At 38.9% G+C, this 22,198-nt stretch overlaps 1 protein-coding gene across 4 annotated transcripts in view; it reads right to left on the bottom strand.

Annotated features, from left to right (window-relative positions):
* SNX14 (sorting nexin 14) overlaps nucleotides 1–22,198 on the bottom strand; it is a 52,294-nt gene that overhangs the window by 6,473 nt on the left and 23,623 nt on the right. For 3 of the 4 annotated variants that reach the window (XM_021393006.1, XM_021393004.1, XM_021393007.1), the window contains exons 15-23: nucleotides 21,370–21,428; nucleotides 17,808–17,834; nucleotides 14,151–14,283; nucleotides 8,183–8,384; nucleotides 7,163–7,246; nucleotides 6,930–7,030; nucleotides 6,510–6,621; nucleotides 4,231–4,271; nucleotides 3,921–4,040 (exon numbers count right to left, since the gene is read on the bottom strand). In XM_021393006.1, the coding sequence (XP_021248681.1) occupies nucleotides 3,921–4,040; nucleotides 4,231–4,271; nucleotides 6,510–6,621; nucleotides 6,930–7,030; nucleotides 7,163–7,246; nucleotides 8,183–8,384; nucleotides 14,151–14,283; nucleotides 17,808–17,834; nucleotides 21,370–21,428 (879 nt within the window). The remainder of the gene's footprint in view (nucleotides 1–3,920; nucleotides 4,041–4,230; nucleotides 4,272–6,509; nucleotides 6,622–6,929; nucleotides 7,031–7,162; nucleotides 7,247–8,182; nucleotides 8,385–14,150; nucleotides 14,284–17,807; nucleotides 17,835–21,369; nucleotides 21,429–22,198) is intronic. The other variant, XM_021393005.1, reaches the window with a different exon arrangement.

The raw sequence follows: 22,198 nt of genomic DNA, 5'->3' as shown, positions 1-22,198 counted from the left end.
CCCACGCTGGCTGACACAACACACAGTCCACCAACTCATAGCAAGCCATTGTACAAGAGGAGTGCGTACAAGCCAAATTAAATCAGTAACAGCACTCCAGTAGGTAATCTCCAACCAAATGTAAAGGCTATCTTTGGGCAGAGTTTTCTAGCTTCCAAAAGTTATTTCTACTTTCACCCCAAACCAGAAGCAATATATTTCAAATGCTGCATATACCTCTGCTCATGGATAGTCTTTCCTGCACCTTAAGCATAATGATTCCTTGTTCATTGCCAAGCTTTGTAAGTTCACACTCTTGTATGTGGCGGTAAGAAATGAGCAGATTTATGAAATACATACTTCATACTAATCCAGTGTAAGTGTGTATTCTACAGTCTTTAGCGATGCACATCTGAAGGATGCAGCCACCATCGCATGTTTTACTCTAAGAGTTTGACTGAAAGTGAAAAATATCCAACTGTATATCTAATACAAACGTGGGGATTATATTCATGACTCAGAAAAGCCCATGATTTCGCATTTACATTTCTGCTCATTTTACTGAGACATGATGTAATGCTCACTACGTAATTACACAAAAAAGACAAGCAAGACAAACTCCAATGTTATCCTCAGTCAAATTTTTAAGATTAAACACTGACTGTGATTACAGCACTGACATATTCTTAAAAGGCTTTCAAGGGGGAAATTCCACTTAATGGTACTAGCTAATAGTGGAAGCCAAGCTCTTGAAGCAAGTGAAACACAAAAAAACTGAATTATGAGTACAACCAAAATAATCTCTAGTTCAATAGGCTCCCTATTGTACCTCCATGAGAAAAGCCAGCAAACTAAGTACAAGTACCTATGTAAAGCATCTAACAAAAAACAGTTACCCAACTGCCAGTAAGTACATATACACCCATATATGCCAGTGTAGGTGTGAAGTTGATAAAAACAATACCACAATTCTGAATCATATCCACAGCTAGAGGCATGAACTATTTTTCTTGCGCATTTGCAAAGTAGAGATTTTGCACCCCAATGCTAAAAAGTGTATGTATAGTATCTAAACCACTTCAATTGGCATACATAAAAGTCAACAGTGTTTTCCTCCAACTAACTGTGTGAATATACACTATACAGTTGGTTTTTCAGAACAGATCTTAATGCTGCTGGCAGGCCACCACAAGCCAGCAGCACAATGCCTTTGCAGGCGTGCTTTTCAAAGTCTGCATCAGCTGAGAAGTCCTGACGCATTCTAGCAATTCTGACACAAGTACATTCAGAAGACTGTTGAGCTGGTACAGACATTCAGACTAGAAATGCAGCTGGGAAAGCTGAAAACACTGCTTGGTGCCCTTAGAAGGGGCAGTTTTTTGCTTGGCTGTTTAACCAGGAAGATTGGTAAGTTGATCTGGTGGATCTGATGCAGGAGAAAATCCAATAGCTACTGGCTGTACTTAGGTTAACTGCTCACATTCATTATATATTATGTCCTATATATATAGGACAAGAGATAATGACCTTAAGTTTCTCCAGGGGAAGTTCAGGCTGGGTATTAGGAAAAAATTCTTCTCAGAAAGAGTGGTGAGGCACTGGCACAGGCTGCCTAGGGAGTGGTAAAGACACCATCCCTAGATGTGCTCAAGAACCATGTGGATGTGGCACTGAGGGACACGGTCAGTGGGCTTGGTGGGGATGGGTTGGTGGTTGGACTAGGTGATCTCAGCGGTCTTTTCCAACCTTAATGATTCTATATTCCTTAACTGGAAATCACTGATGTTTCAAACATACAAACACACACGAGTACCAGGAATACTCGAAAAGCAGCAGCGTGCAGATGACTTTCCAGAGAAACAGGCACGTCTGTGACTAAGCTCAAGCTTTCATCTGCCCTGACAGACCTTCAAGGCACTTCTCATTCAGTCTGCTGAAGGGGTAGCCTGGGCGTACTCTATTCCTGGCAACTGAGTTGGCAGCATACACACAAATCCTGTACTCTTGGTGGATTCCGGCATGCTGACACTAGAATAGGCAGATCTACATCAGGTAAGTTATGTGGGAGCACTGTGGCAATTCAAGTATCAACGGAAAATCTATCCTGGGTTTCACAAAAAAATCTGCGTTGAAGAATTTCTTGCCGTGAGACAACATGCTCTTCTTAGAGATGGGCACTTAGAAGTGCTGCAGCTTGTTCCACCTTCTACCGCTCTTCCTCTGCCGTATCTCTTCATTGACTCCATACAGGTAGTTCACACAACCCTGGTACAAACATTTTGCATATATGGCCATCACCAGCTTCTGCTGCGAAAGGGCACAGGGCTGCTGTGCAGCACTTACAATCTTCAGAATGAAGTGAAACAACATAACTGAGACTGCAGAACCAAGCAACTGAAGTCTATAAGACATGTTCTGGGAGGTGGTCTACCTTAGTTCACCTTTGCACTGAACAGCCCTTGATGCTTGCAATTCTAAACAGTATTTTCCAGCTTAGTTTCATCTGAAAGTAATTCAGTTAATGAGTTCTCATACAGCTCTCTAGTACAGTGGCAAGCAGAGGTGATCAGGAGATTTGTTTCCCCAACAAATTCAGCGGTCTGAACTACAGTGGCACAGCAGATGAAAGCAGTGTGGCTTACAAAATGAATCCAAGAAGTGACAAGATGCAAATGGCCTGGAGTCTGGAACTGGCACAAAGCTTTTCCCAAGCATGGGCTGACATGAAAAAGAGAAAATTGGCTCCGAAAGGAGGCACAAGCACTCCAACAATTCAGCTGAATTTCACAGCATGCACACAAAGACTCAAAAGAGGCCAGAACATAGCACAACCCAGCCCTAGCTCTTCAGATCTGTAATAATTACAGTGATTGAGTAAGCACATGTGCTCTGGCAAAACAGTAGATAGCAATTTAGTAAGAAAGCAGTCAGCATATGAATGCCACGTACATACATGCTGGTCAAAACTTGTAGCATGATTAGGACACTCCTCAAAGCAAAGTATCTTGAGCACCTATTATTAGATAATAATCGTGGTTCTGCAGTTGACGAATTAATGTCTGAAGCTTTCCATGCATTTACATCAACTGGCTCCCAAAACAAAACAGATTTCTTCTGAGGGAAAAAGAAAACTCTGAAATAGCTGTTATACAGCTAAGTAACTGGTTCTACAGATAACTACAATAAAGTTACTTAGAGGAACTGCAAATTCACTCCCACAGCAGATAGTGAGATGGAACAGGGAGCTGGGGCTAGCTCCATTGTACTCAATCAGTACAAAGTTGTAGTTGCAAGTTCTCTAATGTCATAATACTATAAAAACTGCCATACTGAGGGAAATCAAAAGGCTCATCACCAAAAAGCACCGTAAATATATTCTGGGCTGAATGGAAGCACTAGGCTTTAGCTTTGCTGATGTCAGAGAGAGCAACTAACAGTTAGGACCCCTTATGTATACTAGACATTAACATACTGTATATTAACATTTTAAAGGCAGATAACAAGTATCAGCACTGTGACAATTTTGGCTTGTAGCACTTCAACAAGCTACTCTTGCCAAACACTGAAGTTCTTCACTTTAAAAAGGAAGCTGCCTCACAGTATTAAAATATTCCCCACTTTACAGCTACGCTTTCAGCTCTTCTTCTCTCAGAACTTCTCAGGCTCTTTATATTCTCATCTCCAAATGCAGTAAGAACTTAAAAAGAAAACAAAAAATACCAACGCCAAAACAAACAAAAAAACCCAAACAAAATTAATTAACATTAAGACATATAAGACATATGGAACATAGAGACAAAGATTTCTCTCATGGGGAAAGGCAGCACAAAAAGTATATGCTGCTTCATTTATTTCATTTTTTTGCTTCTTCTTTGTGTTTTCAGAGCACGATCGCTTCTCCCCACTTCAGTAAAGTGGAGAAGGAAGATGACTTACTGTACCTTCTTGTTGTTCTCGGAAGTGGGACTCAGAATTGTAAGCTCAGGCCTGCTTGGTTTAGGCTTGGGAGATTCACAGGAGTTGATAAAATTCATGATGAATGGCTCCAAATGCTGACCTTTCTGAAACAGGATATGAGTGGCCTGTCACTTGCATAATTATAGAAAGGGAAAAAAAAAACCAACAACACAAGCAAGCAAAAAAACCACCACAAAACACGAGTTTCCAAACAAGTTTTTGACTAGCCTATACATTAACGAGCCACTAAAATTAGGAATGGAAATTAAAAGGCTGGCAGACTGAAAGACTTACCTCTTTCATCAGCTTTCCCGGAACAGATTTTATAATCTTACCTATAATTAGGAAGAATAAAAAAAAAGTCACTGCTTCATCTTAAACATACCACAGCAAAACTCTTCTCCTCTCTTTCCATTTTTTCCATTCTTTATGGTGCCCACTGTGACCATAAGCTCTTCGCAGCATCTTGATATCTCAAATTTAAAAATATTTATTAAGACTTGCTATCTTAAGAGCAATACATGACAAATAATTAGTAAGGTGCAATAACAAGACATTTTTTTCCTGCCAATCAGTATCTAGCATTTCATTTTAAAATACTATTGTTTTAAAAGTTGATACAAAAAGCTATGAAAACGTCTTCCACATACCCAGCTTATAGCTTAGTGCTCAGTATTCTTCAAGATAAAATACTTGAACACAAAAACATAAAGACAATTATCTGATTGCTTTAAAAAGCAATTACAGTTTCTAGTATCTAAGCTCTTAATCCTTCATAATCATTTATCACAAAAAGTCATAAAAACTGTAATACTCTTCTTGCCCTGCAAAGATCAGCTTATCTGGACAGATTCTGGAAGGCTGCAGCCTTGAAAATTCCAGTGAGCAATGGTTTGCAAATTGGATAGGCTACAGCTGTGATCTTAAGAGTTCTCTCTCCTGATAAGGCTATAAGGATACAGCGTAGAAACTTTAAATGCCAAAAAAATTAGTTTTATTTTAGGAAAAATACTGCTCTGAATGTACTGCTTATCTACATATTGTTAATTTTGGAACTTACATTGGAAAGTATGTGCAAGGATCAAATGATAATATTAAGATTATTAACTCTCACTAAAAGCCCTACTGAAATGCCACATGTTGTTAAAATGACATTTATGGGAGGGACACGAACTCTCATGCGTGAGATGCCTTAAGGTAAATGCCCTAAGCTTGTCTGAACAACACAGTTTCATCTAGAGGGAAGAGGTTTTTGTTTTTTTTTTTTTTTAATTTGTCTGAAACAAAGTAAAACCATTTAACTGGAAGAGGACCATCAAAACTCATTCAACATCTCGGTAACTTGCTAAGAGCATGGCCACCCCAGCAGGTTCATGTAAGGAGGGGGGAAGCAGAAATGCAATGGCGCAGTTCAGATACAGCTCTCCTGGATCACATGCTGGTGCCAGAACTACAAGGGTTATAATTGTGTGAAGACAGAGTAGCCACAAAGTGGGACCTAGCAGCTCTGGCACACTGTCATGAGGAAGCTATATTTATGGCCAAGTTGTGAAGTCTCACTGCAAACTGCTCCTTAGATTTATTATCAAGTTTTTCATCAGACGTCAAGAATTTCTCTACCTCAATTTCCATTTGGCCTGCCTACGTCACACACACCCCTGCCTCCAATATTTTTAAGCAGCTCACATTAAAAGAGGATGCTTGTCAATACTAAAAATATTAAATATTGCACTTTTCTGATTAAAATAAAAAGATTTTAAATCCACTAATACTCAGAGGTAAATTATATTAAGAAACAGTTTATACCATCACACCTGTAAGCAATGTCTGGCTTGTCTAGACTTGACTTGTGACAATGCCATAAATCATAGAATTAGCTAGGTTGGAAAAGACCTACAAGATCATCCAGTCCAACCATCCACCTACTACCAATATAACCCCACTAAACCATGTCTCTCAACGCTATATCTAAATGTTTCTTGAACACCTCCAGGGACGGTGACTCAACCACCTCCCTGGGCAGCCCATTCCAGCACCTGACCACTCTTTCAGAAAAGCAGAATTTCCTAATGTCCAGACTAAATCTCCCCTGGCACAACTTGAGGCCATTCCCCCTCGTCCTGTCACTAGTCACAAGAGAGAAGAGGCTGACCCCCAGCTCACTACAACCTCCCTTCAGGTAGTTATAGAGAGCAATAAGGTTCTCCACTGAGCCTCCTCTTCTCCAGACTGAACAATCCCAGCTCCCTCAGCTGCTCCTCACAAGGCCTGTGCTCCAGACCCCTCACCAGCTTCGTCGCCCTCCTCTGAACACGCTCCAGGGCCTCAATGTCTTTTTTACAGTGAGGGGCCCAAAACTGAACACAATACTTGAGGTGAATAATACAATCTTGTTGTACTATTAAATGTACCATCATATCTTACTTTGTGAGTGATAAGAGGTGTGAAGGAGCATAGCTATTCTTTTCATATCCATATCCTTACACAAGCGTATCTATTCATTACTACTATCATTTAATCACAGTACATACAGCATTAGTAATTGTCAACACAAACAACTGCATATTACCTACCAAGATTTACATCAGGCAACATTTTATCAAGAAACTGAGTCTCTCCTCCATTAGGGGAAAGGAAGTCAGCTAAAAGTTGGCTGTTACTTAGTTCTGGATGTTGCAGAAGTTTCTTTGAAATGGAAGGAAAGAAAGAAGTTTGTTAAAATTAATCTTTAAAAAAGTGAGTTTCTCTACAGGAATACACACACACACACATATATATACTCACACACTCAAAGAGCATTATATTACCATAGATATTGTCATTTCCAAAATATTTTTCAGTCATGCAAAACTTGCAGTTAAAGTTTCATTCATCCACTTGAACCCTTGTTATAACCCATTAATTAGAACCAAAGAAAAAAGAAATAACAGATATTCATTCATTAGTCTTAAACTACTAGTTTTGGAATATTCTCTGCTCCACAAGTTTGATACCTGCAGATACTCCTGAAACTCCTCCCTTTTGGATTTTAAGAACTCGTAGTTCTTGGGACCAATGATTCTCTTTGAGGGAAGCTGAGCATCAGGAAACGTACCTAGCGAAGATATTGAAGAGATTAAATTATTCCCATGACAGAACATTGTTCTCCTTATTTTAAATTCCAGCTTGGTACTGAATAATAACTACAGTAGTGGGAAAATGCGTTTCCAGGTGATGGAGAACATACCATGAAATTCTGTTAGCTTTGACTCAAGCACATAAAATTCAAGATACCTCCTGTAGACAGACCAGTGCTCAGGTTCATGACCAACTGGAAAAAAAAATACAACAGCGAAGATAAGCCAGGTTTTATGCCACTTGGAAGACAAAGTACATAACAGCAAGGATATGTTAGATTAGTATAGGAAAGACTTCAGTAACACTAGTCTCCCCTACGGCAGTAATTAAAAAAAAATAAGAAATCCCAACGAGGTATTAAAGTATTAAATTAAAATGCACTCTAAACGGACAGAGAAGGTAGTAATAAGGAAATCATTATCTCATTTTGTGGATGCCTAGATTCTAATCAATGGAGCATTGCAAATCTTTAAAATTTATTACAACTGACTACATTAGATCTATTTTCAAACTTAAAAGTGATTTACATAAATACTACAGTCCTTTGCACCATCAGCTTGAAACCTGATCGTTCTTCCTCCTGGAAGATACCACTAAAGAACTCTTAAACTCCTCCTGCTCATTGTGGAAGTATTATTTTTACTAACACAAATCCACACAGTCCCAGTGTGATGCTATTCTTTCACTCAATATGGATGTATTGTTATCTATATACCAAGCTATCTGCAATCCAGAACGGCTCCTAATAACAAAAACAGTTTGTTGATAACTATATTTTAATATCATTTATAAAGCTATTCATTAGTCCAAAGTTCAAAGAGGGTCAAGGAAAACCACAGGAACAACTCTTCCCCCCACTCTCTCTCTCTCTCTCTCAGAAAAAGAAATTATGAAACTTTTGCATCAAGTCTCAATGGAACTGATCCATGCTGAGGAGTCAATTCTCAACTCGCAAATACAAAATGCAATTATTTAGCTTTCAAAACCACATTTTCTCATAATTTCCGAGTCAATATTTCAAAATAAGAAAAATCATACATGAGCTGCAAACAGTCATCAGAATACTGCACACCAGAGCATTTTGAGTTAACTTCCAAATGACATTTTAATGATCCACAACATTCCATACCTGCCCTTCTGTCATTTCTCTCCACATCAATGCAGAACACTGGAATTCTCTCCTTTCTGTCTTTTCTCTCCAAGGAGGGATCATCAAAAAAATCTACATACGGGATGCTAATTTTCCACGCAGAAAGGTTGCGGGGTGTATTTGGGGTACTAACAGCCTCCTCAGGAGAATCATCTTCCATCACCATCACGCCTTCTTCAATCTGTAAAGATTCAAACGTTTCAGAGAGTTCAATTTTAATTGGCTCGGTCTACCATTGCAAAGTATACATGATAATGAAGCGATCAGGTCTAAATCTGTGCTCAGGATCACTAGGGAATAAAGGAACAAAAAACCCTCGTGTCATTAAAAGTCTACCAAAAACTCTGTTAATTTTTAGATTCGCTGTAGATTAATTTTAAGTTAGTATATTTTAATGAGAACTACAAGCTTTTATAGTATTATCAAGTTTCATATATGGTATTTCAAAGGAAACGGAGAGAGAGGGATAAGAGAAGCACACTGGAAGGAACAGCTGGAAGAATGCCTTAGACATAGACCATCTGAGTGCTACAGGAACCCGTTTGCATCCAGCACAGATGCAGTGCATTTCCTGGCATACTGGGAACCAAACTGAAGATTTGAGCTTATTAGGTCAGGCCATGAAGTTATCCAAACACAATTAGAGACAGAAGTGCACCAAACTAGCAGGTTTCTCACTCCCAAAGCACAGTACGCTAGAGTATGCTGTAGAGGCATTAATTTGATTTGGTCTGCAAGGCGCAATGTAGCCAAGACTGGGAGTGAATTATTTTCACAACCCAGAACTAGTTTTAAGCAAAGCCACCGTCAGCATCATTGCATTTCCCATGAGCTCCAATTTCAGCATCACAGCCCCAAAAAACAGATGAACCAGGGAGCAACAGAGATCTAACCCTTGCTAGTTGTGTGTAGGGCAGCTCCAAGCACCATAGGCTCAAACTTCATACCATGTAACACACAACTATTTTCTCCATATGCAAACGTAACTTCACACTAGTGCCATGCAAATGCTGAAGAAATCCTTCCAAAATGGAACGGTGACCCCAGCACCACACTGACACACATTCCTGACACTGTTGTTTACAAACAGGATAAACTGCCCACAAGCGACGTATCAACATATTAACACACGGCACGCAGGACCATAAACATACAGATTATCTTAAATATCTCATTAGAAAAATCCAAGCTTCAACAAGTACCCTTGGAAAGCTATTTATCCAAACAATGGGTAAGCTGATTTTCACTTAACACATGGAACCAAGAATAATAAAAAAGTGACTTGAAGGAAAGAAAATTAGTTTTGAAGATAAGGACACAGCATCTGCAAGAAGGTAGCGCAGGGCTGGGTCGGGCATTGGGAGTACTGCCTTTGTTAAAGTTAAAATAAGAAATTTTAATGTGAGAATTTACAGTATGTGAAACTAAAGCAAGCTGAGAGGAGCGAATCCAACTTTCAAGTCCAATTTCCCCTAGCTTCACAATTTACAGCTGAATTCCTCTCAAAGGCCAAGTCTAGGTGGATGAAAAAATTTTCCCTGTATTGGGATACACGAGATACATTGCGATCTACACTGTAGATTTGGCTCTCTGCATGTGAACCAGTGCATTTTGGCTGTGTCTGCACTACAATATTCACATGACCATGACTCAATTGCACCTGAAGCATAAGTTGTTCGATTCTCTGTGGTAGTTTCACATGGATAGGTAGCTAAACTCCACCATGCTGCTTTCTCATACCTGGTCAAAAGGCCAGGGGGAAAAATGTGATGAAAAAACCTGTGGGTTGAGATGAGGACAGGCAGAGCACGCTCAGCATAAGCAAGATTAATCTAATTCATTATCTAACAGACTTGTGCATTGAGAAACTAAAGCCACCTTTCCCCCCCTCCACCTTCTGCTGTGGGGCCCAGCCCCTCCCATGGGATGTCAGTGTTCCCTAACTGATCCCACATGGGCTTCCCAGGGCTGCAGCACTCCCCCAGCAACGCCGTGTACCACGGGGCCCATCCTTCAGGCCTGTCAATCATGACAAGGCTTCATCCACCGCTGCACCACAGGCTTCTCCATGGCTGCATGAGGAGATCTGCTCCATGTGGTGCCCATGGGCTGCAGGGGGACGGCCTGCTCCTGTGGTCCTCTCCTGAGCTGCAGGGAGCTGCTGCTCCATGCCTAGAGCTTCTCCTGCTCTCACTTTGGTGCCTGCAGGGATGTTCTCTCACACATCCTACTCCCCTCTCCCAGCTGCTTTTGCAAGGATTTCCCCTTCCTTCCACCTGCTCTCCCAGAATGCTCCCAGCTCGCTCACGGCTCAGCTGTGGCAGCGGTGGGTTCCCTTCAGAGCAAGGGAGCTCTGCTCTGACAGAGGGCAGCACTGGGCTCATCTCAGAGGGCTCCCCTGCAGCCCCCTGCTACCCAAACCTTGCCATGTAAGATCAATACGCAAGCAAACTGTGTTCCATTTTGTTTTGCCTTTGCACAATGCTGAAATGATTCTCAAATAGATTACAGTGTGGTCCACCATCTTCCAAAGCAGATCTCTAACAGATGCAAAAACTGAATCACCTCAGCGTGCCTTTTCTGCTTCCACTTACCCGGTTCATTCAATGAAAAGAGCGGTTGTGACAAGCAAAGAGCCATCTCAGTGGCCAATCCACAGAGACCACACCCAGCTAGAAGGGTCACAATTTGAGAGCCAAATCACAGGCTGTGCTCTTTCGCAAAGCAACCAAAAATAAACCGAGCCTGAAATGAGCAAATTACAAACACCACAACTACAGGATTAACTTACACCAAAAAAACAGAATAAACAGGAGAGATGCTCTGAGCAGCAACAACTTGTTTGGGTAAGGATTTGATCAAATCTGTGATTCTATACTCGACTCTTGCCTACATTTTTGATTTTTTTTCTCCTTTAATTTACTATTGCTTGCAACTCTCACCTCCTATTTAGTTTCACACACTGGATTATCCTGGCGGTTGCTGCAGAGATTACAATGGCAGCACTGCACAGTTAGCATAAGGGCAGCAGATAGGAATCAGCCTTTTTTGAAAGGCTTACAAAGGGGCCAGAAACTTGCTGTCTTGTTCATTTGATCCTTCCAAGGTTGCACTCTACCACTCTATCAGTTTGTGAAACTGCTAACTTCACCAGATTACTCACCTGACTTCTAGCCTGATTGTGGTGCTGACATTATGCAATTTCCTATGCATTTCAACTACAGCATCTTACAGTAATTATATTAACTGTAAGCAAGGAAGCATGAATTTCTGGGTTTTTTAATCTTTTCTAATCATACTACCAACCTATAGTAATTATCATTAACTCAGTCTCTTTCTATTTTCTTTATCCAACAAAGCCACAAATCCAAGTTCACAAGTCTTCCTGCTATCCTAGGAACAATATCTATGCTATAATATGTACAACATCTTTTGCCATATTTAAATTTAGCTTACAAAGATTAAGGCTGCCTTCACATAATTGGCATTACCACATTAGCAGCTTGCAAAACTGCAGAGCCTCAAAAATCTGCTAATTCATTTCAATCCGTATGTGGTTTCCTTACATTACATGATTTTCTCCTGCAGGCTCTCAACTGTAATCAAAATAATTTTTTTTAAAAAAAAGATAGAAAAGGATAAAATGAAGAAGTTACAGACATTTCAATTTTTGTCAGAACACAATGCTTAGAACACCATTTCACTATCGTTCTTTACCTTCTATCAACCTTGAATCCACCTGGCTTATGATATCACCAAATATTTAAATATCAAATCAAGATCAAACTCAGTGGGAGGAAACAACTTCCATTTCTTTCACACATATGCTAATCAAAAGTTGCTAAGCCTGCGCACTGCACTGCTACTATCCCACAATTATGCTGTCTTAAGCACTCATGTTTAGACTGGGACAGCTCTCCCTCTGACTCTGTGACGCCTGCTAGGAATGTCACAGTAAGAGCTGAGGTGTAGTTTATTAACTTGTATTAAACTATTTATTGTTTATATTCAGTATTCACTCAGGAAATGAAGCCATAGGCCTGTCCAGCACACTGGAAGCATAGTAACCTTGCAGCAGTTCAGTGCTTTCCTTCCCTTTTCTTCTTCCCATTCACACAAATGAAGGGTCTGAGGTATTTCCCAAAGTTTGTCTCAAATATTTTTAGTAAGTGTAGTATCCTCCTTTCTCCTGAATTTATTTAACAAAGAAATTAGAGACAATGCTGTACTTAAAACTCTCTGTTCTTGCCAAAGATAAAACCTTTCTGTCAATCTGAAAACTTACCTCAGTAAGGATAAGACTCTACACAGACTGTCTCTCACTGAACTCAGGAACTTCTCACAAGTTCAATTCTTGTGCTCTGATACAAAACCACATTCCTTCTCTTGCACAATTGCTCCAATTATACTTCAACTATACCTCAACTATTAATTCCCCCCTACCATGTGGGAATTACACTTCCACATCCTTTAGCTAGTGGAGGCTATGAAAGTGACTGTCCTGGTTTCAGCAGGGACAGAGTCGATCACCTTCATAGTGTCTGGGATGATGCTACATTTTGGCTTTAGAAGAAAAACAATATTGATAACACATCAACGTTTTCACATCACATGAAAAAGCTTGAGAACTGTGGGGAGTTGGCTGGGGGTAGCCACTGCTCGGGGAATGGTTGAGCATCACTCAGTGGGTGACGAGTAATTGCATTGTGCATCACTTGTGTTGTAAATATACATGCACACACATAGATCTTATCATTACTGTTATTCCTCTCTCTCTTTTCTGCCTCAGAAAATAGCTTTTTATCTCAACCTCCGAGTTCCACTACATCCCCCCTACTGATTCTCTCTCTCATCCCACTGAGAGTCAGGGGAGTGAACGAAAAGCTGTGCTTAGCTGCTTCCTGGCTTAAACCACAAGAGTGATGCTGGAAAATTAACCCATTTTCATCATAATCTGGCCTCCCAAGAGAGAGAAGATAAGTGACATCAACAAGAACTTAACTGTCCAGTAAATCAATTGCAGCAGTTTAAAGACACGACTTATATGAAGATTTAGACTGTAGACAATTCTCCATTTAAAGAAAAAAACCCAACCAACTATTTAGTGTTCTAAGTCGCTGATTCTTTCCCATTCTCTTCTGAAAGCAATTCAAAGCAAGGTGAATTATGTAACTTTGTATTTACACTTGCACTTGTCTTTAGGCTGTGGTAAATGAGCTGGCAGTTTATAAAGGTGATAAATGCTTACATGTCTCATTTGGTGAGGAATAGGTATAAAAGATTGAATTGATAGGCATGCTGTAAAAAAACCATAGCTATCAACAGCTGACCAATCCTCCCATTTTTATTTTATTTTATTTTTTTTTAAAGATTTTCCATTTGTCCTGCAACTATTCTTCAGAAACCAATGTCTCAAACAGTAATTCCACCACTGGCTCTATTTGCTGCTGTTTAGCGTGAAAGAAAACATTAGCCAAGAGACACACACAAGACAAATAAGAAACGACTACTGGCTCATGATCTTGAGAAAAGACAACGCAACGCAGTCCAGCTTCATAGCAATTTCTCCAGTAACGTAAGCTTTTATGGCCTTGGGGCAAACTTCAGAGTAAAAAGTCACATCCCATGAATACCTTATTATCCAGAACTATAAAATGGCACAGAAAGTTTTTAGAGAAAAATACATTGCTTACATAAGCGTATGACAATACTACATTCAGTATTTCTCTCTACCTAAGGAATCAGTTCAAACGTACAGTAACTGGGGATGTCGCCTCAGCTTATGAATGACTACAGGAAAACTCAGGCTAAGTTGCTGGCTTCTGATTAAGTTGATCATGGAATGCAGTGAAGTAAGACAGCAGAAAAAAATAAACTTAACTTAAAGAGAGGGAAAAAAAACACAACTAACATAAGGTCTAAAGAAAAACATAAATCTTTTACTCACAAAGTCATCTTCTCCTTCATTTAAATTATAATTAGGCAGCATAGCTCCTTCCATTGCAGAACTCTTGAATACACCTTTTATTTTGTTGCCTATTCTGCTGATGCCAAATGATTCTCCTCTTTTCTGTGTGGTCCTAGGATTACAGAAGCCAGAGTTCACGCTATAGGGCGTACTACACAACAGCTCAGCAGGCTATTGCACATAATTTGCAGATTAAGAGAAAAATGCAAAACATACATAGTCAACATATCTACAATATATATCTACAATTCCACTTAAGTTAAAATTCATTTAGGGAAAACTTGAATTTCTTGATTACACTTGCAAGAAATTCGGATTTGTCATATGCTTACCCATGAACTAACATTAACACACTAATAATAGTATCACAGTAATGCAGTCCATAGAATAAACAATTAACTATGTAAAACAATTTTGTTTTGACAGCAGAAACTCTGGTATTCATACATGCACGCACACCAAGAAGGTCACTAACTCTTGTCCTTTTCCACGTATTCTAATTCAAACATTTGTCTACTGTTGCCAAGTACCATAAATGGCGTAGTTATATGCACTTTTTTACATAAACATCCCAGATTTTTACAAACATGTAAGATCTTGACTTTCAAGCATTAGGGACAGACAGAAAGAGCGTGCAAGGAACAAGACTGAGCATGAGACAAAACAGATGCAACTGAAAAATCTTGGCTTGAAGAGTCAGTCTGACTGAAAGATGAAGAATTAAAGTCATCTTAAGAAATAAAGGAACTCGTGATAAATCATCCAGTAAGAAACACATTATGGAAAAAGAAAGATAGTCTGGGCAGGAATAGCACTCCATACTGAGAACAGTTTTTATAGCATTCTTATGCCCTTACAAGACTTGACACCAAAGACTATTTCTTAAGAAGAAAAGCAAGTCATGACTAATTCTGGAAAGAAAAATGTTAAGTACAGAACCAATCAACCTGAAGTTATTTACAGCAATTCAGTACAGGCAGCTAACAGGCAAGTTGAAAACCAATGCAGTGAACTGCAGAATCAAGGACTCAAAATAACTTTATAGATATTATTAAGATTCAAAAGACAATTTATATTTTACATGACCAAAAATATTCTATGTATTTTTTTCCTTTAAAAGAAAAAAAACAGTAGTTCACAGGTAAAGCATCTTCATCCCTCATAAAACCATGCTGACATCACCAACTGCTGACTCAAAGCACCTGCATGTTACTAAGAGAAACAATCTTCTCACTTTATAATTTATACACAGGCTGAGTACGTGACAAAAATAACATAAATAATTCACTGTTCTTTCATAGGTTTTGCTTTTTCTATCTCACTACTATCAGCTCCAACACAGACAGGCAACAGCTATCTTTCCCATGTCTGTTAACCAAAGGTTGCCTGACTGCAGCACAAACACATGGTTGAACAATCTTACTCAACTTTAAACAACTTCTACACGTTACTGAGCTGAACTTTTTTCACATTTGAGATCTGAATCTTGTTCAAGACCTTAAACACAAGAATAACAAAATACAAACCATATTCACAGTTAGACAGTTTTCCTAGAAGGCTAATTCTTTAGACCTCTGGCTTGATTTTCAAAGACGTTTTTATTCTTGCTCAAAACTTTTGCAGTAGACAAGATCATGAATATTACTTTGCACCAGTTCGCAGACTTGGTAGAGTGTCCCAAGTTCAGACTGGCGAAGGTATGTTTTCACTCTGATAATGATGTAGCAGTAGGCATAACACAGCTACACCTGTCACAGGTAGGGCACATGCCTCATGACTGCAGGGCAAGAACTACGCTGGAGCAGTTATACAGTGACGGACTAGGATAGGATTATCTTCACAGTGATAGGTACAAATTAAGAACACAAACTGGTGATTTATAGGCTACACAGACACACAGCAAAGAACACAAAGGTGACAACATAGTACCGGTTTGGCCAAATACTTAAACAGAGCATGAGCCAGATAAAATAGGTAAGATCAGCATGGACAAAATCTAGGGAAGTTAGTAGATGGAGAGATAACAGGACGGTCAAACTTTTGAAGCTAGCAAGATTTAAGAGACCCCAGAGTCAGGATGGAGATTCATGGATTCACAGGCTAGGTGAAAGGGAAGAAATGGGGCTAGGATATGGCCAGGTTCAATGCAAGGAAGAAGAAAGAGGAGAGGTGGTGGCCAGTCTGGAACATAAATGAAGTCCACCAAGACTTGCCGATCTGTTACTGTCAACAAATACAGAAAACTTTCACTGGGAAAATATCCCACTCCCTCTAGTGCTGATCCACATAACAGCATTGCTAGACCATCAATCTGGTTATTTTCTTGGCAGGGCTCTGGGCGGGAGATTCTCTAAGTTCCAACATCCCTGATTAATGATGTGATGACAGTAGGTTGGATTTTATTTTTATTTTTTTAAAAGCTCCAGAATTCACACCCGTGTAACGTTAAAAATTCTAACTGCTAATCACCCCAGAGCTAGGAATTATGGAACAAAGTTTGCATTAGTGCCAACCTGCACGGTGGCACTCTTTAATGATGGAAGGTTGCAAAATAATTTTCCCACAGGATCAATCCTCTAAAGTGGCCAGTCTGGGCTATGCAGGTGAAGAATGCTGCTGTGAACCTCTCAAGTCATAGCCATCAGACAAGCTGGATTTTTACATGTATATGAAATCAGAGTACCATCTTCCTTCGGCTGACTAAAATCCATACATCTGATTAGTAGAAACACCGAGTGCACAGAGCTGCTGTAAAATCAGAGCGAGTTATAAATGTTATTAATTGCTCAGCACACTAGCAAATTGTAACTCTGTGCACTGAACTGGCACATAAAAGATTAAAAGTTTCCGTCAACTTGATTCCTAATCTGTAAAATGAAGTTGCTAATGCTCCCTCGTGAATAGCAAGAGTAATACATAAAATACTGATGACCATGCTGACAAATTCCAGGAAAAGTCCCTGATGAAAAGATTCTGAGTTTGGATAGAATGTATTAAAAGAAGCATAAACAATGAGAAAAATCACTGAATAGCAACTAAGGCATAACAAGTGACAACAGACAACCTGGAGCATGAACAAAGAAAATTATTAAAAGAATGGGATATGTTGTAATCAAGCCTCTAGCAGTCAAAAGAAGGGCTGCATAGAGGATTAATTTGGGGAATTGTGCTTGACTTTAAATATGATAATACTTATAAAATCATTATGTGTGTATGCAGTGCCAGGCAATGATCCTACTGAACATAGCTGTGCCAGGTAAAACAAGCAGTTAAGTGGATGAAACCTCAAACATGATCTGGAAATATGGAGTAAATAAAATTATGGAAAGCTTCAGAGGAGCCAGCAATCACAGACAAAAAATGCTTCAAGTTAAGAAATGCATTCCAAAACTAACAACAACAGACAAATAGTTAACAGCAAAGAAGATTAATATACTGCAAACTCGTGAAAATTAGTAATTAAGCATTTTCTAAATGCTTGTGAAGAAAACATGGGGACAAATGTTTAGTCTAAAGAGGGCACGTTTTAAAAAGTAAAATGGATGATTAATTGCTTTTATAAAGGCTGTGTGATGCAGTCATGATAGATGCAGCGTAACTAACACACAACATTTATCGAGTGTTAGATAGACTTACCGGAAGTCATCCAAACTCAGGCTACTTCTGCAACAACAGGCACACAAATTATCTCAGAGCCCAGGTGAAAATAATGTTCAAAGAAAACAATGACAACAAAAGAAAACTCAACAGACCTATCCCAACAAAACTGAATAGGCTTGGCCATCACTACAGATTAAACACAACTATGGTAGAATACAGTTTCTGACCTGAAATCCTTACAGAGTGAAATGAGAACAGTGCCTGCACACGTCATCAGCACAATGACTTTTGAATTTAAAATTCCAATTATTAAAATTTTCTTTAAAATTCATTTTAAAGAATGATTTTCTTTAAATCAGTAGCTGCTTATGCTGGTTTTCATTGTTAAAGTTAACCGCAGTGCCAAGCAAGTACCAAACTTCTGTTACCTGTGTTAAAAAGCCATGTAGGACTCTAATTCATTTGGCCTTTTTTTTCTTTTTGGTACATGGAACCAATCCCTCAGTTATCAACGTGTTAATTCTTGCTGAAATGTTTAAGCGAATTGACCCTAAATACAGTCACTGCACACGATGCATTTTTATCTCACTGGAGCTACTGAATTCTAGACAAACTGATGCGACAAGCATCAGCTTACCCATGGAGGTGGTGGATTCAGTGTCCCTGGAGGTGCTAAAATACTTGTAGACATGGCCCTGAGGAACACAGTTAGTGAGCATGGTGGGGAAGGGCCAATGGTTGGACTAGATGATCTAGTGGTCCTTTCCAACCTTAATGATTTGATGATTTTACAAATATCATAGTTTATGGGATTAAAATACTCAAGTTTCAGATTTTGTTTTACAATAGGTACTGCTTTCTAAGGCACCATGATAAAACACAGTGCAAGATAACTGCAAAAAATGGAAACATATCCTAGCGAATTGGAACAGACGATGACTAACAGAAACTATTATATCATATAGAGTTGCTTAATTCTGTGGGTTTTTTTCCTAACCACTCCTCAAAATTTGTAATATCTTCTACTTGGACTTACATTTCAAAAATGTTTTAATTTTATCGCTCACCCAGTGATGAGAAATTGGGATGCTTCTTCTCAGACTACATATAAGTAGAAATGTATTTATTGTGAGTGTGGTCAAACGCTGGAACAGGCTTCCTCGAGAGGTAGCAGATGCCACATGCCTGTCAGCGTTCAAGATGTTTGGACAATGCGCTCCTTAACATTAACACTGGTTAGTCCCGAAGAGGTCAGGCAGCTGAATTAGATGACCTTTGATCTTTTTATCTTATTCTATTCTTTTGTACATTCAAGATGTGCAGAAAACCAAAGCAGGTATATACCTACCCAGAAGTCTGGGAAGTATAGACACATACACTAACTAGTTGGTGGAAAATACCAATGACAGAGTTGAACTCCTGGTCATCAAGATATCCTGCACGAATTCTTGGCACTCCAGAAATATTTGTGACTTCCCATTTCTTACCTTAGCAGTTTTCACTGGATATCGTTTGCCTGACTGTACAAGTTACGATTGCTTTGTACAGTTATTAAAAGTGATTAAAAACAGAGATTACACATTGATAGTCTCCTCTTCCTACTTTCTCACTTTACTCTCTAGAAATTGCTCTATAAAAATAACTTCCTTGTCTTTCAATAACTGAAATCTTTCAACGCATTTTCATTCCACTGGGATTTCAGATCTACTACTTGATCTCAGACTTTTTAGCCAACTGCATCAATGCAATACATGCACAGTGCCTCTAGCAAAACTTCAAATCAAAGACGTGGGAAACAAAACTCATCACTTTGCCTGCAATTTCTCTCAACTGGAACTAATGCTAGAAGAGGGAAGAAAAGGCATGATGAGGTATGTGCATATGGATAATGTGCATCTGGAGTAATTTCACCAGTAATCTCTATCTTTTCTGGCAGTGACTACCCATAGCAGAGTCTGCAGAGGGAAACTCGAAAGCAATGAGCAAACTACTTTCACATAGGATCTTTGTTTCATGGGAATATTCACTTAAGCACCACTTTGGGAACAAACAGTATCTCTTATCACAAACCACTGTATTTACTTAGGGCATTCAAATCATTTTAAAATGTCAAACAGATACATTTTCAGTAATGCTGCTTGAACCCTAAGAAGTGTGACAGCCCTTCCCCAAACAGAATAATTTGGTTACTTCATAGCCAGAGATTTATTTCAAAAACTCTAGGTAGAGATTGCCTGTAATTTCACTCCTCCTGTTTTGGAAAGGCAAGCACCAAGAAGGTATTCCAAATATTTCCATAATTAGACTAGATTTAGGATGTGTGTGACAGAATACTTTCACTCTTGACATGGATCACTTTGGAGAAGATACCAGAAGACAGATTTTTAGGTCTGAATGAAATCCTGTAGCCATATCCAAGAAAAGCTGGAGGGTGGTTTAAGGTCAGATTTCCCAATGAAATATCACATAGGGGAGAAACACAGTATGGACAAGATGCCTCGTATGCTTCTATGCTAAGGAACAGAAGTTGTCACCACCAGTCTGAGAAGGCGCTACTCCTAAGCTTGAATCTTGTATCCACAAGATCTACAAAGACTACACATATAGATGTCACAGACTGAGAAACAAGAGAAAAACTGAATGTTAGCAGAGAAGAAAGGGATCTCATGTTATATAAAATTCATAGTAGACTACGAGTCAAGAGGGCTGCTGCTAGGTGTGTGTGTAGAAGAAGTTAAATAATTTGCTATTACTCCCCTAGAAGGTAATCTAAGATGACAAACACAAGTATTTTCTACAGTACTGTGGATCTTATTTCACTCCCAAGAAAGAAACGCAACCCAAATTAAAGAATGTCTTAATGAAGGTTTCCTTCTTTTGGTTAGAATGTAAAATTAATTCTGAACTGGGCTTTTCCATGACTGAGCTATCCAGAATAGCAGAAAATACAAGAAAGGAAGAGCTCTCAAGCTTACTTGCCCCAACACCACAGTGGAAGAGCTCCCATTCACACCACAACAGATGCCTACTCTTCTTTGCAGGCTTTTGGAGCCTGAAGTTGGTAAGCAACTATATAGCCCAAACCCAGAAACAAGGCTTCTGACACTACATTTCTACAATGAATGAGGATAGTTGGGGGACATAAAAACACATTTGACCCAGGAGGAATAGCAAACCTTTCTTGTCACAACTAAAGCAAATTCATGACCAAGTTGGTTACACGAATCCTTTTAAGAACTGAAGGTGATACAGCATTTCTCAACACAACTGCATTCAAATGCACAGTCACTTACTGCTTGGAAGTAAAATGCTGACTTCCTTATTTTGTTCTCACTTGTATACTTATTTTTCCCTTCCCTCTTCCAAAATGTTCAAGTCTAAATCACATTTTAAATTATTTTCTGTAAAACACTTCAAAACAAAGATACAGCCTATGTCATTTTGCTTACTCCTTCAGCATGCAATTTCTCATTTTAAGATAAGTACCACTAAAAATTTAGATAAATTAATATTAAGCAGTAGCAAAACTTCCAGTTAAATAACTTGAGGCTTTCAATTGAAAAACAAAGAAAAAAATTAAACATACTACTAAATATACCTGTTAAATTTCGAATTGCGTGTTGGTGACTCTGCTCCTCTTAAAAGATGTCTGAAGTACTACAACAGAGAAATAAAATATTGAATAAAGCACTGGGCTAGCTAAGACGTAAGGGCTACTACGCAATAACATTGTAAAATTCATTAAGAAAGACCAGGAATAACGGGAAAGCTGACAAAAATCTAGCAGCTACAACATTCTTCTAGAAAGGGACTGACCTAATTTGCAATACTTGCTCCCAGGACTACTTATTTTAGTTACACAGTCCTGTGATTAAAACAAACAGGAAAAAATAAAAGCTAAAACTAAAGACGAAAACTAAGCAGTATAATCCATGTATCCACCTTGTTTAAAATCAAGCACTTGAAACATTACAGCTATTATTGGGAAGTGACCATCAATACCATTTTTGAGAGATACACTTTACGAAGCAGAACATAAATAATGTAAGTATCTGATTCTAGGATAAGTCAACATATTCTGCCTCAGATAAATGTGAGAAGCTTAGCATGCAGTCTGATTCATACACGCAAACTACAAAGGGGATGAGAACTCAGACTCAAATTCTGTGTTTAAACTGTTGTCTATTAGAAGGCTTTAAGCAGCTGTGTGGCTAGTGCGATGAAATTATTTATACAAACTTGCATTCAGAGCCCAGTTTTCTTCACTAATCATTGAACAATCTTAAACGCCTAGTAAATTGCTTTGAATGGTCTTCTGGAGAACATACTCTTGATTTTCAGATGCTGGAATGAGTAACATTGAAGGTACTTAAGTAAAATCTTTGTAACTTTAAGTACCACTGAATTTTAGCTAGTAAATATATTCT

This window comes from Numida meleagris, chromosome 3 (assembly GCF_002078875.1).
Source record: "Numida meleagris isolate 19003 breed g44 Domestic line chromosome 3, NumMel1.0, whole genome shotgun sequence".
Classification (NCBI taxonomy): Eukaryota; Metazoa; Chordata; class Aves; order Galliformes; family Numididae; genus Numida; species Numida meleagris.
This window is presented reverse-complemented; position numbering and strand designations above follow the sequence as displayed.